This window comes from Tachyglossus aculeatus, chromosome 2 (genome assembly GCF_015852505.1).
Source record: "Tachyglossus aculeatus isolate mTacAcu1 chromosome 2, mTacAcu1.pri, whole genome shotgun sequence".
NCBI classification, from domain to species: domain Eukaryota; kingdom Metazoa; phylum Chordata; class Mammalia; order Monotremata; family Tachyglossidae; genus Tachyglossus; species Tachyglossus aculeatus.
The window spans coordinates 57,291,130-57,308,600 of NC_052067.1; the positions used below are offsets into that span (position 1 = coordinate 57,291,130).

At 43.7% G+C, this 17,471-nt stretch overlaps 2 protein-coding genes across 3 annotated transcripts in view; one reads left to right on the forward strand and one right to left on the reverse strand.

Moving 5' to 3' along the window:
• PRKN (parkin RBR E3 ubiquitin protein ligase) overlaps positions 1–12,723 on the reverse strand; it is an 857,446-nt gene extending 844,723 nt beyond the window's left edge. The window contains exon 1 of the mRNA XM_038762216.1: positions 12,682–12,723. Within this exon, the coding sequence (XP_038618144.1) occupies positions 12,682–12,688 (7 nt within the window). The 5' untranslated portion in view covers positions 12,689–12,723. The remainder of the gene's footprint in view (positions 1–12,681) is intronic.
• Positions 12,724–12,996: 273 nt separating this feature from the next.
• The window catches only part of PACRG (parkin coregulated), a 499,437-nt gene continuing 494,962 nt past the window's right edge, over positions 12,997–17,471 (forward strand). For both annotated transcript variants that reach the window (XM_038771400.1, XM_038771408.1), the window contains exon 1: positions 12,997–13,352. In XM_038771400.1, coding sequence (XP_038627328.1) covers positions 13,197–13,352 — 156 coding nt within the window. In that variant the 5' untranslated portion in view covers positions 12,997–13,196. The remainder of the gene's footprint in view (positions 13,353–17,471) is intronic.

Genomic DNA, 17,471 nt, shown 5'->3' on the forward strand with positions numbered 1-17,471 from the left:
TACAATGTTTTTGCACCCAATACTCATCCAATATTGGATGAATGAACGGGCTACAGAGAAGCAGCATGGCCTAGTGAAAGAATATGGGTTTGGGAGCCAGAGGAACAGGGTTCTAATCCCCAGCTCTGCCACCTGTCAGCTGTGTGACCTTGGGCAGGTCAGTTCACTTCTCTGTGCCTCAGTTCCCTTATGTGTAAAATGCGGATTAAGATCGGGCCCCACATGGGACATGGACTGCATCCAACCTGATTAGCTTCTATCTACCCTAGTGGTATAGTGCTTGAGACATAGTAAGTGCTTAACAAATATCACAATTATTATTATTACAGAGGAAGAAGTTCAGAGCAGGAATAGTGGTCTTGGCTTTACTCCAAGACCTGAAGTTTGAAATTCTGGCCAAATTTGAAGGGAGGGAGGAAGGTGCAAGATAGTTCAGCTTCTGACCTCAAAAGGGATATGTCCCTGATGTAGGTCAGCTGTGTCGTGTCCCGTTGTACTCTGCCAAGCACATTGTTCAATGCTTCTTATTCAGGAAGTACTCAATATATACCACTGATCACTTAATGAAAACTTATTTTATAATACTCAAGCTCTGGCCAATGCTTAATACAGTGCTCGGCACATAGTGTAAGTGCTTAAAAATATCATAAAAAAAATCACCACCACATTCTATCCAGTCAGACAAGCATTGCTAAAAGAACAGGCCCTAGAGAAGCAGGGTGGCCTAGTGGAAAAGCACCAGCCTCAGAAGCAGAAGAAACTGAGTTCTAATTCCAGCTCCACTAATTTTCTGCCGTGTCCTTTTGGGCAAATCACCTAACTTCTCTGTGCCTCAGTTACCTCATTAAATGAGTATTAAAACTGCCAGCCCTATGAAGGACAGGGACTGTGTCCAACTAGAGTACCTCAAATCTACCCCAGGAGTTAGTACAGTGTCTGGCACCTAGTAAACACTTAAATACCTGGTGATTTGGGGGTCTCTGCTTCCACCTCACTCGACATCCCATGAGGAAGTCTCATTTTAAACAAATCAGGTGACATATTCTAGTACAGCAGCTATTCCCACTGGGCAGAAGGAAAAGATGGGTTTGTCAGTCAGATGTATTGAGACCTTACTGAGTACAGAGCACTGTACTATGCAGTTGGGAGAGTACAATATGACAATATAACAGACAGGTTCCCTGCCCATAACAAGCTTGAAGTCTAGAGGGAGGTGGATGAGGCATTTCTGCCACCGGATTTGGCCTGAACTCAGAGGAGGCAGAGTGATGCGTTTACAGAATTGAATTTCATTTTTTAAGCAGAACGATTTTGAAGTGCCAAGTCAGGCGCAGACCCTAACTAGTTCATCATTTTGGTTTTGTCATGCACTAGTTCATCTCAAATCAGACCGTTGGTCACAGCCTCAAGGCATTTCAAAGCTTGTTTCCTTCGCACTCCATAGTGAATTGTCATTTCCCCGTGTGTATTTCATTGGCATTCCTAATCATATGTCTCTCAATTTACCACTTCGAAAAATCAAAACTCCAACAGGCTCGAGGAAACATGGCATGTGCACCAACATAACCATGCTCTACTCTAGCAGTGCACCCTTTACAACACAGAGTCGAGTCAAAGCAAGATGCGGTGCTACTGTTAGGTTAACAACCATTGTTAGGTTAGATAAACAATCTGTTTGTTTACAAAGGGCAAGTGCAACGTTAAAGTATTCTCCAAAAGACAATATTTATACTCAATTCCCAGATTATTAAAAAACACATACAAAAATCATCATTTGCTTGCTGCTTTGCTAGATCATATACTATCATCATTTGAAATTATTCTGTCAAAAACAAACCTCCTACACGACGGGATACAAATTAGCAACCTGGTGCATCAAATTACATTCAAATTACCCAGCTGCAATTCACTTTTTGGGTCCAGAGGTATAGTCACATGTTTTCTTGCCACCTGAGAGAACTCTTCAAATTCAGTTAGCTCCTTGGCAAGCTTCATCATCCTTTCCTAAAGAAATACTTGTATCACCTTCAGAGGACACATTAATGCATTATCCTGATATCAGAAACATATTGATGTTAACTCAGTACAAGCTAAGCAAAACCTAAGCCGGGCTGGAGAATACCCAAATAATAATAATGACCATGATGATAACAGTAATAATAGACATCTGTGTCTGGTCTGTGAACTTAGGCAAGTCACTTCACTGGGCCTCAGTTAGCTCACCTGAAAGATGGGGATTAAGCAGCTGCTCTCCTTCCTACTTAGACTGTGAGCAACATGTGGGGCAGGGACTGTGTATGGCCTAATTAAATTGTATCTACCCCTGTGCTTAGAGCCATGTGTGACACATAGTAAGCATTTTAATACTTAAAAAAAAATAATAAACCTTCAGTACGTGGGGAAGCCGAACCCCCTCTGTACCAGCATCCAGGGAGAACTGATAACTCCAGAAAAGTCACTCATGACCAGAATCCCAGGCTACTCCTTATGTACTTAAGTATATATCTATAAATCGTATATTATCGATTTATGTATACTGATGCCTGTGTCCCCCTCTAGACAGTGAGCTTGTTGCGGACAGGGAACATTTGTCCCAATACTGTTGTATTGTACTCTCTCAAGCTTTTAGTACAGTGCCCTGCCCATTGTATGCACTCAAAAAGTACCACACTGATTGACAGGAGTCACTGGAATCCCCAGCTAGTTTAGACACAGGACTGATTGCCGCACGCCCTCATGACTAGAGAATGGAGGCTTTTTTGTCATTTCAGTCACTCCCGGCAAATTACGAGTTTACAGTCTAATCTCTTTTGCCTCATCCATTCCCTTAGATCTGTGACCTTTGGGCATTTGATATTCGTCCCATCCACAGCCCTTAAATCAAGCATTACAAATGTACTTATATTAATGCCTGTCTCCCCCTCTAGATTGTAACCTTCTTACAGGCAGGGAACATGACCGCTAATTCTGTTGTATTAAACTCTCTCAAGCTCTTAGCAAGTGCTCTCAACATAGTAAGTGTTCATTAAAAAGAGAAGCAGTGGCTTAGTGGAAAAAGTTCAGGCTTGGGAGTCAGAGGTCGTGGGTTCTAATCCCAGCTCCATCACCTGTCAGCTGTGTGACTTTGAGCAAGTCACTTAACTTCTCTGTGCCTCAGTTCCCTCATCTTTAAAATGGGGATTAAGACTGTGAGCCCCACGTGGGACACCCTATTCACCCTGTATCACCCCCAATGCTTAGAACAGTGCATGGCACATAGTAAGCGCTTAACAAATACCATCATTATTATTAGTATTAATAAAAGCCACTGATTGACTGGTTGTTTAGTGTTCTCATGTCTGCGTTACACTTCAGACAGCCACTTAAGAACTTAGGTATCCGCTGCCTCCAAATCCATAGTGCCTATGTGCATATCTTTAAAATTTTGCTGCTTCCATCTATAATTTTAGTGTCTTTGTCCCCCAAATAGATCATAAATTTCTGAGGGCAGGGACCGTGACTACTATCTCCACTCTCTGAAGTGGTTAGTATAATGCTCTGCAGAGAGTAAATGCTCAGTAAATATTTGACTGATATCCATCCCTCTTTTAAAACTAAATTCTACTTATTGCAGGCATACAGTATGCACTTGGAGAATCACTTAGATTAGTGATCATGTGCTCCTGAGAGCACATGAAGCAAAGGGGGTGGTATGCATGTGGAATACAAAGCACCATGCTTACTTTTGTTCAAAAATAACTCTTATGGCCTTCCATTTTTTTTAAAGGTATTTGTTAACCGCTCCAGGCACTGCACTAAGCCCTGGGATAAGCAAATGGCTGAACACAGTCAATATCCCACACAGAGCTCACCATCAAACCTCAGTTACATCTGAGGTAACTGAGGCACAGAGAAGTTAAGTGACTTGCCCAAGGTCACACAGCAGACAAGTGGGGGAATTAGAATCCGGATCCTCTGACCCCCCCAGGCCCATGCACTTTCCACTACACCACTCTGCTTCCCATAGCTCACTGTGGGCAGGGAATGTGTCTGTTGTATTGTTATACAGTACTGTCCCAAGTGCTTAGTACAGTGCTCTGCACAAAGTAAGCGCTCAACAAATATAACTGACTTACCAACTGACTCCTGCCTATTTCACCACTCTTTGGGTCACTCTGTCCACACTGGGGCCAAAACAATAGGAGTCAAAGAGTTTGAAAAAGCAATAGGAACAATGCATAAACCTCATCTATCCAGGTAAAAGCCTACATATGTCTGCTTTGAAGAACTACTTTCCAAGTTCCTAGGGAGTAAATAGTGTGATTTTTTTTCCCTTTCTGCACTCCCATCCAGAACAATTAGCCATGTACACTGAAGACCTAATAGATATGGATTGAATGGAACAAGGTATGTTACCCAAATCAAAACTTCATGAGAATCTCCCCTGTAGTTTCTTAGACCTAACCAAGAATCTTTTTCCCACAAGTTTCCCCAGTAAAATATTCATATTTAAGAAAAATTATATTACTCAAATTAATCAAGTTATAATGGGTGCCCTAAAACAGAATGCTATGCTAGTCCTAGATTCATTTAAGTGAATGGGTTCATCCACACGTTGATAAATGGTATTTATGGAGAGCTTACTGTGCAAAACACTGTACTAGGCATTAGGTAGATTTACAATAGGTAATATTCGATAGAAACACACACTTTGAGGAAAAAAATGCATTCAAGTAGAAGTTGATACCATCATATTTCTCTTTAGGTTAAAAAAAACCAAAACAAAAAACACTTCAAGAAGTACGCGAGCCACCAAAGCCACCCAATTTGTATTACGGCTTATGTTTACAATAAGCAAGTCTTTATATTTAATATTACAAAACAGATGAGAAATTTAGATTTCAAAAATAAATCTTTGTCCTAAAAAGCAAATTTAAACAGTATCACTGAATAAGCACTGCACCACAATAAAAGGCTGAAGAAACAGCAGGTAAGAAAATTGTCATTGATCAAGGCACTACAAAGCACTAAAAAAGCCAACATAATAAAGTAATTATTCTGCACAGGATCTGCTTTCATGAATATAAAAACAATTCCAAGTGAGAATTTTTCCTTAGCATCCTTGAAATAAGCTTTGGAGGCAGACAGGGATTAGCATATCATGATATCAATCAATCATATTTATTGAGCACTTACTGTGTGCAGAGCACTGTACTAAGCGCTTGGGAAGTACAAGTTGGCAACATATAGAGACAGTCCCTACCCAACAGTGGGCTCACAGTCTAGAATATCAAATACATGAATGATGAATATCAAATACATTCAACCCAAGACTGATACTGTAACAATTCAAGTAGAACCACTACAAAGTTTGAACAACAAAAATGGAGCTATTTTGACCATCAGGGACTTCAAACCACCTAAAAATGTGCTTGAAATTACAAAGTGTCCCAGTTCACCATTTTAGCTCTCCGACCATTTATTACTTTCTATGGAATTAGTCTTGAAGACACAACTACAGTGTAATTAGATTAGACCTTTTATGGAAAGGTTAGTAGGATGTATCTTGTGGCCCAATTGCCCACCATATTAAAAACAATTTAACAAAGCTGGAACTCTAGATAATAAAACATATGGTGGTCTTTCCTATAAATTATGTATTCAGTCCTGCAAGCAGGTGAAGATTTTATTCAACTACAGCGTCCACCTTTTCAAGAATTAATACTAGAGCCATTAACTGAACAGTGCAAGGGGGAGAAACTATAAAAACTATAAACTTTTTCATCTTTAAAATTAATTACAGAGCCTGCTGGATTCAGGCTAAACTAATGACTTATGAGTGAATGTTTTATTGTCTGCTCCTCAGCTAAGCGAGGAAGCCATTTACTGGACTGAGACCTCTCCTCAGAGCTATGTGGTTGGTTGCAGGTGACTTTTAAGTGGTGTGAATTGTGCTGATATTGAAGACGGACAAGATGAATTGTACTTTCCAAGCACACAGTACAGTGCTCTTCATAAAGTAAGCCCTCGATAAATAAGATTGAATGAATGAATTAATGTCACTCTCTTACACTTCCAACAGAAAGACTTCACATAGCTCCCTGACCATTCTCCACAGCTATTTTTGTTTATAAAGACGCAGGATAGAGTTAAATCACAACATTAATTATAATAATGATCCTTTCTGTGTCACCCGCCAACTTGTACTTCCCAAGCTTAGTACAGTGCTCTGCACACAGTAAGCACTCAATATAAATACAATTGAATGAATGAATTAAATTGGGATTTTTTTGTCCTTGACCCCACAGCACATATGTACACAGCCAAAATTTTTATCATGTCTGTCTCCCTCCCTAGATGGCAAGCTCCTTGTGAGCAAGGACCACATCTGCCAATTCTGTTGTATTGTACTCTCCTAAGTCATTTCTGACTGTCACCCTGTACTCTCCCAAGGTCTTAGTGTAGTGTTTTGCACAGAGGAAACACTCAATATTAATATCACTGACTGATTCCAGTGCTTCAGCACACACTAAGCACTCGATAAATACTACTGATAGATTGATAGCTTGCCTCTCAGCTGCACCCAAATGAGTATCTGGAATGTAGCTGGGGTCTGCGGTGAAGTGGCGGACAGTGGTCATTTGCAGAAGATACAGTTCCCCAATGCTTTGGCAGGCGGGCCCAACGGAGCTCAAGGAGGCAGTGGAGGTCCAGGTTGCCGCTCACCCGGGTTGGGGAGAGTAATTTGCACAACTGTTGCTCTGACAGCCCCTTCTGGCCCAAGAACAGTTCTCACACAACATTCCCACACCAAAAACAAAGTCAGCCCCAATCCTTCTTTCTCCTCCAAACACCAAATTGTGAATCCACACCTTCTTCTGAAAAATCCATACATGCTCATGCATACCCATACAACCCTTCCCTCCCAAACCCATGAGATCCACACACGTTCCATGAGATCCTTGAAGAAGGCTACTAATAAGTAAAGCCCTCTCTAGGGTATGCCAAATTGAGACCATACCCTAGAAGGTATTGAAGAAGCCTAGAAGCCTAGAATATCCTTCAGGCTCTGGCAGCAGAGCCGGGCAAGGGAAAAAAGGATGCCCAAAACCTATTACCCTCAGGAACCAGATGGGAGGGAGGAGGGATTTGTGAGCTGAATTTCTGTCCTGGCAAATCATTCCCCTCTTCAACGATCCTTCCTGCTCCCCTGAAGCTCAATGGCCACCCTCCATTGGGGCCTTTTACCCACTAGGCAATCGTTCTGTTAATAACAATCATCAAGACCTCAATTATCAGGAAAATGACTGTAACCAGCTGTTCATCTCCACTCAAGACCAGATGAGAGGAAATACGCTTAGGCTGTTGTGTCAGAGATTTAGGTTGGATAGGACAATTTTCCAACAAAGGATTATTCAACACTGAAATGATCCAATAAGACATTATGCAACCTCATTTTTGTAAAATCTCCCAAAATAGGATCCTTAACCCTCTGGTTGACTTATGCCCACAGATTGGATTAGGTTAAAAGGTCTCAAAATCCTTTCGTGCTACAATTTTGTTATACCTAATTTTTACAAGAACAACCAATAGACACCGTGCTTTTTTTTTCCCCATAGTACCTGTTGAGCACTTACTTTATGCCAAGTACTGCACTAAGCACTGGGGTAGACACAAGATAATCAGGTTGGATACAGTCCATGTCTCACATGGGGCTCAGTCTTAATCCCTGTTTTACAGATGAGGTAACTGAGGCACAGAGAAGTGAAGTGACTTGCCTGAGGTCACACAGCAGACAAGTGGCCGGACTTGAATTGGAACCCAGATCCTTCTGATTCCCAGGCCCGTGGTCTATCCTCTAGGCTATGCTACTTTGCCATAAACGTGCCCTAAGTATGGCACAAGATTAACCTCATTTTGTTGATTTCCTTCATGATGTCCCACCTCCTCCAGGAAGCACTTCCCACTTAAAAGACCATCTTCTCTGGTCACAGTGACCCTGAGGCAAGGGTTAAAACCAGCTTTCTTGCCCGCATACCCTATCTGTCACAAGTTGTGCTGGGCACACAGCCTAACTCAATGACACTGGGCTGGCACTGAGCCCAGAGGCCAGGCACTGAGCCCCCTCCCTTGTCTTCCGCCTGAACGGCGGGGGACCAAAATATCCAAGAAGGAAAGCAGGGCGGCCTGTGAGCCTGGCAGTCAGAGGACCGGGATTCTAATCCCAACTCTGTTGTTGACCTACTATATGACCTTGGGCAGGTCACTTCCCTACTCTGTGCCTCAGTTCCCTCATTCTCCCACAAAGACTGTGAACCCCATGTGGGACAAATGTTGGTCCAATCTGATTAACTTGTATCTACCCCAGAGTTTAGTACAGTTTCAGGCACAGAGTAAGCATTTAACAAATGTCAGTTACCATTACTGATTAATCTCTCCTCACCAATGACATTTAATGAGCACTTACTGTATGCCCCCCTGCTCTGCCCTACCTCCTTCCCCTCCCCAAAACACTTGTGTATATTTGTACATATTACTCTATATTGTGTATATTGCTATAATCCTATTTATTCTGATGGTATTGACACCTGTCTCCTTGTTTTGTTGTCTTTCTAGACTGTGAGCCCGTTGTGGGGTAGGGACCATCTCTATATGTTGCTGATTTGTACTTCCCCAGCGCTTAGTACAGTGCTCTGCACACAGTTAAGCACTCAATAAAAATGACTGAATGAATGCCAGGTACTCTACAAAGCACTGGAGCAGACTCAAGATAATCAGAATGGACACAGTCCCTTTCCCACATAGGGCTCACAGCCTAAATCCCCATTTTACAGTGAGAAAATGGAGGCATGGAGAAATTAAGTAACTTGATCAAGGTCACACGGCAGGCAAGCAATAGAGCTGAAATCAGAATCCAAGGCCTCTGACTTCCAAGCCTGGGCTCTTTCCACTAAGCCATGCTGATTCCTAGTGAGATTCCAACAAAGGACATGGCCCTGATTAACTCTCAGGAAGTTTGGACTGAAAAAGGCTCTAAGCCACCACTGTTTCTTCAGCCTATCTCACCTGGAGTGGGGAGTGGTGAATTGACTTCCATCACCCTTCCCCTCCCTTTTCTAAACCTTGTACCTTGAAAAGTTTCAAAGATAAGTTTAAAAAACCCTCAATATTTGGTAAGCAACACTTTGGTGCATTTAAACTGTTTGCTTAAAGTATCAAACACAGGCTTACACTGTGGTCATTCGACACAGATTGTAAGGACCAAGGTCAACATGCAGAGCTGACAAAAGACAAGGAGTTGGGGGATCGGTGTGTGTTTTCTGTTTCGTACCGTCATTTCCACTGACATTTCACGCTTCACCTTCTTTGGACCTCTGTGGGAAGACAGAGGTTGGTGGAAAAATAACAGTGGCGAGAGGGAAGCATGCTAGGGAATGAAATCTGGGTGACAAATGAGAATTGGTTAAGAGCTTTAAAAAAGAGTTGGCCATTGCTAATGTATAATAATAATAATAACGGTATTTGTTAAGAAACACACACCACTAACCTCACGATGATCAGATCTTGAGTAAGGTCAGCCACATTACTGCTTCCGAAGGACGAGCTGGTAGGACCTTTTGTGGGGCATGGGCATTCCCAGATCCCATGACCCTGTTATTAAGGCAGCTAGGAACACAGGTGCAAACTCTTAAATTTGAGAGAGTGTGTGTGTGGGGATGGGATGTTGATCAGAGCTTGCAGGTGGAAGCTGGAGTTTACCAGTTCCCATCACCTTTATTGCACAGCAACTAAAAGTATAAGTGCGAAATCTAAAATTTGAATGATGGAGCAGGGAAGAGATCAAGCAAGGCTTTGAAAGTGGGGGCAGGAGACTGCCAGATCCCATGGCCCTGTTGGGATGAGCATGACTGTTAGGAGTGTGTGCCTGTCTGTCCAGGGTTGGGGGAAGAAAGGGAGAAGAAGATAGAAAAGGTCAAGCAGAGCTATGGAGGTGTGGACTAGAGATGACCAGATCTCATTTCAGATCTAGAGAAGTTCAGTGGAAAGAGGACGGGCTTTGCAGTCAGAGGTCATGGGTTCAAATCCCTGCTCCAGAAATTGTCAGCTGTGTGAATTTGGGTAGGTCACTTAATTTCTCTTTGCCTCAATTACCTCATCTGTAAAATGAGGATTAAGACTGTGAACCCCATGGAACGACCTTATCACCTTGTAACCTTCCCAGCACTTTGAACAGTGCTTTGCACATAGTAAGCACTTAATAAATGCCATCATTATTATTATTAGCATCCTTCTTGCATGGGATCTAAAGAGCATATGTGCAAACCCTAGTTTGATTGAGGGGGTGAGGAAGACATTAAGCAAGCTTTTGGAGGTGGGGGCTGGAGACTGTCAGATCTCATGACCCTGTTAGCATGATTGCTAGGATGCTAGGAGCACAGGTGCAAATTCTTGTGTGTGTGTGTGTTGGGTAAGTTTAATAATCATAATAATTTTGGTATTTGTTAAGCACTTACTATGTGCAAAGCACTGTTCTAAGCACTGGGGAGGATACCAGGTGATCGGACTGTCCCATGTGGAGCTCACAATCTTAATCCCCATTTTACAGATGAGGTAACAGGCCCAGAGAAGTTAAGTGACTTGCCTAAAGTCACAAAGCTGACAAGTGGAGGAGCAGGGATTTGAACTCATGACCTCTGACTGCCAAGCCCGCGCTCTTTCCACTGAGCCACGCTGTTTGGGTGGAGAGAAAGGGAGAAGAGGATGGAAAAGGTCAAGCAGCGCTATGGAGATGAGGGCTGGAGATGACCAGATCTCATCACCCTTCTGGCATGGGATAAATCAATCAATCAATGGTATTTATTAAGCGCTTACTGTGTGCAGAGCACTGTACTAGGCGCTTGGGAAGTACAAGTTGGCAACATAACCAAGAGCACAGGTGCAAACTCTTTAATTTGAATGAGGGGGTAAGGAAGAGATCAAGCAGGGTTTGGGGGCTGGAGATTACTACCAGGGCAGTAATTACACCCTTACAAGATTATACCCTTCTTGCACCAGAGCACAGGTGAAAACTCTTCAATTTGAGTGTCGGGGGCAAGAAAAAATCACGTGGGGGCCGGAGATGAGCAGATCCACTGGTCTGAGGAGCACACGTGCAAACTCAAATTTGAAGGTGGAGGGAGGAATAGGGCACACAGGAGTTTAGAGTTAGAGACCCGAGATTTATGGATGGGGTTGACAACCCGACTTGAATGAAAAAAAAAAAAAAATTTTGGGAACTTTTCCAGCCGCATTGTGGAGTTCCCCGAGCGCTTAGCACAGCGATCTACACAGGGTACGCGCTGAATCGACACGATTGTTGGGACACGAATGTTTCCTCCTTTTGAGGCCGAAAAACGGAGGGAGAAATAGTGATGGGGTCGCCAGGGGTGGAAATCGGGATCAATTCGTGGGGGGGAAAAAAAACCCCAAAACTTGCCCTTCTGCAAAGCCAAGTGAACTCTCTGCTAAGCACTGCGGCTCTGCTTTTTCATTCAATCGTAATTATTGAGCGCTTACTGTGTGTACAGCACTGTACTAAGCGCTTGGGACGTACAAGTCGGCAACATATGGAGACGGTACCTACCCACCAACGGACTCAGAGTCTAGAATTGGGCGGGGGGCAGATAAACACTATTTTAAGCACTGGGAAGGAGACAAGGTGATCAGATTGTCCCACGTGGGCTCACAGTCCTCATCCCCATTTTACAGATGAGGGAACTGAGGCCCAGAGAAGTTAACCGGCTTGCCCAAGGTCAAGGCATTTAAGTGCTTACTAGATGCAAAGCACTGTTCTAAGCGCCGGGGAGGATACAAGGTGATCCGATTGTCCCACGTGGGCTCACAGTCTTCATCCCCATTTTACAGATGAGGAAACTGAGGCACAGAGAAGTTAAGTGGCTTACCCAAGGTCAAGGTATTTAAGGGCTTACTAGGTACAAAGCACTGTTCTAAGCGCTGGGGAGGATACAAGGTGATCCGATTGTCCCACGTGGGCTCACAGTCTTCATCCCCATTTTACAGATGAGGAAACTGAGGCCCAGGGAAGTTAAGCGGCTTGCCCAAGGTCAAGGCATTTAAGTGCTTACTAGATGCAAAGCACTGTTCTAAGCGCTGGGGAGGATACAAGGTGATCCGATTGTCCCACGTGGACTCACAGTCTTCATCCCCATTTTACAGATGAGGGAACTGAGGCACAGAGAAGTTAAGTGGCTTACCCAAGGTCAAGGTATTTAAGGGCTTACTAGGTACAAAGCACTGTTCTAAGCGCTGGGGAGGATACAAGGTGATCCGATTGTCCCACGTGGGCTCACAGTCTTCATCCCCATTTTACAGATGAGGAAACTGAGGCACAGAGAAATTAAACGGCTTGCCCAAGGTCAAGGCATTTAAGGGCTTACTAGATGCAAAGCACTGTTCTAAGCGCTGGGGAGGATACAAGGTGATCCGATTGTCCCACGTGGGCTCACAGTCCTCATCCCCATTTTACAGATGAGGGAAGTGAGGCCCAGAGACGTTAAACGGCTTGCCCAAGGTCACCCAGCTGAAAAGTGGGGGAGTGCGGGGATTCGAACCCATGACCTGTGACTCGGGCTTTTTCCCACGGAGCCTCTTTGGGAAGGAGGGGGGCGGTGGAGAGGCTGTACCTGAACGACCCCCACGTACCTATCATGGTCACGGGAGGATCGGGTGCGGGGGGCTGTGCGAAGCGTGCACAACCTGCTCGCCGACCGGCTCCAAGCCTCCCCGGCAGTGCGCCTGCGCGGACGCCCGGCGCCTGCCGGGAAATGTAGTTTCGAGCCGGCTCCGCCGCGGCCTCGCCCCCGAAGGCGCCTGCGCGTCCGCCTTATACCGCGGGGGCTGCCGGGAACTGTAGTTCCGGGCCCGCCCCCCCCGGTGACGTCAGGGGGCTGGTCCCCTCCGCTGTTGATGCGTCGCCTAGCAACCGAGCCGCGTTCCCCCGGCAGCCTGTTGCAGCTGTTGCTTCTTTCCCCTCATCCCCCACCCCTCCCCTCTAACCCCAAGCCTCCTTCACTTAAAAGCTGCTCAGAAAGACCTGGAGAAGGGAATAACAGAGGCAGGGGACTGGGAGACTTAGATTTTGATTATTACTCATTTATTTTTGGCTGACCCTTACCTTTTTCTGTACTGGGGGGGGGCAACGTGCGTTGTCTAGGAAGATGGTGGCAGAAAAGGAGACCCTGGGCCTAACCAAAGCTCCAGAAAAACAGCCGAAAAGGACCAGGCTTCAGCCTCAACAGCCACCTCTGAGCCACCAGCAACAACCCCAGGTTTCCGAAGGCTTCACGGTCAAAGCCATGATGAAAAACACAGTCGTAAGTGATGTCTTCTAAATTATATTCGCTCACTTTGCAGCCTGAGTGATGGGCCAGTTGAAATGGATGGGGCCTCATATACATGGAAACGGGTCAGTGAGTATAACCTGGTAATAATGATAATAATAAATGCCATTATTATTATTATCATTATAATGAAGGTATTTGTTAAGCATTTAACATGTGCCAAACACTGTTCTAAGCGCCTGGGTAGATACAAGGTAATCAGGTTGTCCCACGTGGGGCTTCCAGTTTTAATCCCCATTTTACAGATGAGGTAACTGAGGCCCTGAGAAGTTAAGTGACTTGCCCAAGGTCACACAGCTGACAGGTGGCGGGGCTGGGATTAGAACCCAAGACCTCTGACTCCCAAGCCCTGGCTTTTTCCACTGAGCCACGCTGTTCCCCAAACCTCCCTTTTAGAGGATGAGGACTTGGCACAAAGTGAGCCTAATCCTGAGAAAACATCAATTCTTCTCGTGCCTAAGAGACATCTTGGCAGCCTAAAAAGAGAAAGTTTGGGTATGATTTAGGATGAAGTTTTAACCCAAATGCATTGTGGTGCTAATCTGGGAATGCTTTGGAAATCAATTAATCATATTTATTGAACACTTAGTGTGCAGAGCACTGTACTTGGGGGAGTACAGTATGGCGGAGTTGGTAAAGAAACCCCTCCACTTTTCATGTGATACTTGCAAAAGCTGACCCAAAAAAACCCCAAAAACCCTAAAATGTATTTCTTTTGATTATAATAGATCGATATAACATTTATCACAAAGTATATTAAAATGCATGGTATCCGTATACATGGTCCAAGTTCCATTTTGTCAGCAACGAGATTATCCAGTGTATATTAAGTGATTTTTTATAATATAACCCCATTTAATACAATTGGAATATCAATAATAATAATGGTATTTAAGTGCTTACTATGTGCCAAGCACTGTTTTAAGTGCTGGTGTAGATACAAGGTAATCAGGTTGTCCCATGTGGGGCTCACAGTCTTAATCCCCATTTTACAGACTGAGGCACAGAGAAGTGAGTGATTTGTCCAAAGTCACACAGCTGATAAGCGGCTGAGGGGAGATTAGAACCCATGACCTCTGACTCCCAAGCCCATGCTCTTTCAATTGAGCCACACTGCTTCTCTACAGTACATTGACAGATTTGGTAAAGAAACCCCTCTCTACTTTTCATGTGATACTTGCAAAAGTTGACCTAAAAAAAACCCTAAAATATATTTCCTTTGATTGCAATAGATCAAGGTATAACAATTATCACAGAGTATATTAAAGTAAAATGCATGGTATCCTTACACATGGTCCAAGTTCCATCTTGCCACCCAACAAGATGATTATCCAATGTATACCGTGATTTTTTTAGACTATAACCCCATTTAATTCAATTGGAATATCAATAATTGGTAATTTGTTAAGAGGTTACTATGTGCCAAGCACTGTTTTAAGTGCTGGGGTAGATACAAGGTAATCAGGTTGTCCGATGTAGGGCTCACAGTCTTAATCCCCATTTTACAGATGAGGTAACTGAGGCACAGAGAAGTTAAGTGACTTGCCCAAAGGCACACAGCTGACAAGTGGTTGATCAGGATTAGAACCCAAGACCTCTGACTTCCAAGCCTGTGCTCTTTCCACTAAGCCATGCTGCTTCCCCATAGCAAATGCCATAATTATTTTGATTATTGTTATTGCATCTCATGAGTCTGGAGCCTCACGATTCAATCTGTTTGTATTGATTGAGCACTTACTGTGTCTTATAATGGACACATTCCCTGCCCACAACGTGGTTAGAGTCTAGAGGATTTAAATGGTTGATTTAAATGTCAACCAACTCTGTTATATTACACTCTCCCAAGCACTTAGTATGGGGCTTTTTACACAGTAAGTGCTCAGTAAATACAAACTGATTGAATCTTGAGGCTCCAGACTCAGGACACACCAAACCCAATTAGTGTGCTCTAATAGAAAGAGCCTGGGCTTTGGAGTCAGAGGTCATGGGTTCAAATCTCTGCTCCGCCAGTTGTCAGCTGTGTGACTTTGGGCGAATCACTTAACTTCTCTGCCTCAGACAACCCATCTATAAAATGGGGATTAAGACTGTGAGCCCACCGTGGGGCAACCTGATCACCTTATTACCTCCCCAGCGCTTAGAACAGTGCTTTGCACACAGTAAGCACTTAATAAATACCATCATTATTATTAATATGATTAAGCAACTCAACCAAAACCGTGTCTTTCAAAGCTCCCCACCTACTCAACCTCTTGTATTCTTGTCACAATTTCTCAATTTTTAACCAGCTTAATTTTACTCCTACACTCTGTATTTGTCGCTACTACATTTTAGAAATGAAAACGTTAATACTACCAATAACCAAGGGTGAAGAAAATGAGCACAGACAATATTACTTTTTACATAAATTTTGTATGCTGTATATTGAATCAGATTTTTCTACTGTGTCCACTGCTAGATGAGATTATTAGGGGCTTTTGAGTGTTCCATAATTTCCAGACCACAAGAATCTGGGACTCTAGGCCAGGCACTTCTCCGGTTGGACCCCAGGTTCTGAGGCCCTTACCCGACCCACCTTCAAGCTAGACCCCAACATATTTCCCTGAAAACTGGTTAGGCCTGGTAGCTGTTGGGATTTTTTTTTTAATGATATTTGTTAAGCCCTTACTCTGTGCTCAGCACTGAGATAGATGCAAGATATGCGGGTTGGTCCCACATAGAGCTCGCAGTCTTATTCCCTGATTGACAGATGAGGTAACTGAGGTCAGGTGAAGTGACTTGCCCAGGGTCACACACAGCAGACAAGTGGCAGAGCTGGGGTTAGAATGCAGGTCCTACTGACTCTCAGGCCTGTGTTATATCCACTAAGCCATGGGATATATTCATTCATTCATTCATTCATTCAGTTGTATTTATTGAGCGCTTACTGTGTACAGAGCACTGTACTAAGCACTTGGGAAGTCCAAGTTGGCAACGTATAGAGACGGTCCCTGCCCAACAATGGACTCGCAGTCTAGAAGGGGGGAGACAGACAACAAAACAAAACGTGTGGACAGGTGTCAAGTCATCAGAATAAATAGAAATAAAGCTAGATGCGCATCATTAACAAAATAAATAGAGTAGTAAATATGTACAAGTAAAATAGAGTAATAAATCTGTACAAACATACAGGAGTATATCTTTATTAATTGTTTATTTTGGATTTTGTTTATATCTATGGTCTTACCCTTTTGATTTTTTCTTGTATACTTAGTAATTCAGGTCCACACAACTCCCTGATTTGATTGTGAGTTTGTCAAAGCAGATTCATGCCTTTGACATCCATTGACTATTTGGACTTATTTCATATGGTGTTTTGCCCCCAGTAAATATTTATTATTTATTAGTATTCATTCAATCGTGTTGAGCACTTACTGTGTGCAGAGCACTGTACTAAGCAGTTGGGAAGTCCAAGTTGGCAACATATAGAGACGGTCCCTACCCAACAGCGGGCTCACAGTCTAGAAGGGGGAGACAGACAACAAAACAAAACATATTAACAAAATAAAATAGAATAAATACGTACAAAAAAATAGCGTAATACGTACAAACATGTATACATATATACAGGTGCTGTGGGGAGGGGAAGGAGGTAAGGCGGGGGGGATGGGGAGAGGAAGGAGGGGGCTCAGTCTGGGAAGGCCTCCTGGAGGAGGTGAGCTTTATAGTTCATGATAGCTCACTCGGAAACATTTGGACCTAGGTGACAGGTTGTCCGTTTATGATTGGGTGTTTCTAGAGGCTGTAGATCCACTCAAGCCTAAAGAAGGCCTGGAGTAGCCTTCCACAGTGTCCTGACTTGTCCACTTTTCTCCCAGTGGACGATCAGATATGCCATGAAATGTATGTTCACTACATGTTTCGGCTATTACACCGTTAATTAGGAAACACATACCTGAAATGCAAGCTATTTTGGCTATGGTGTGAAGTAGTGAATGGTGACCAAGTGGGTAGAGCACGGGCCTGGGAATCAGATGGTCAGGGGTTCTAATCCCACTCCGCCACTTATCTGCTGTGACCTTGGGTTAAGTCACTTCACTTATCTGTGCCTCA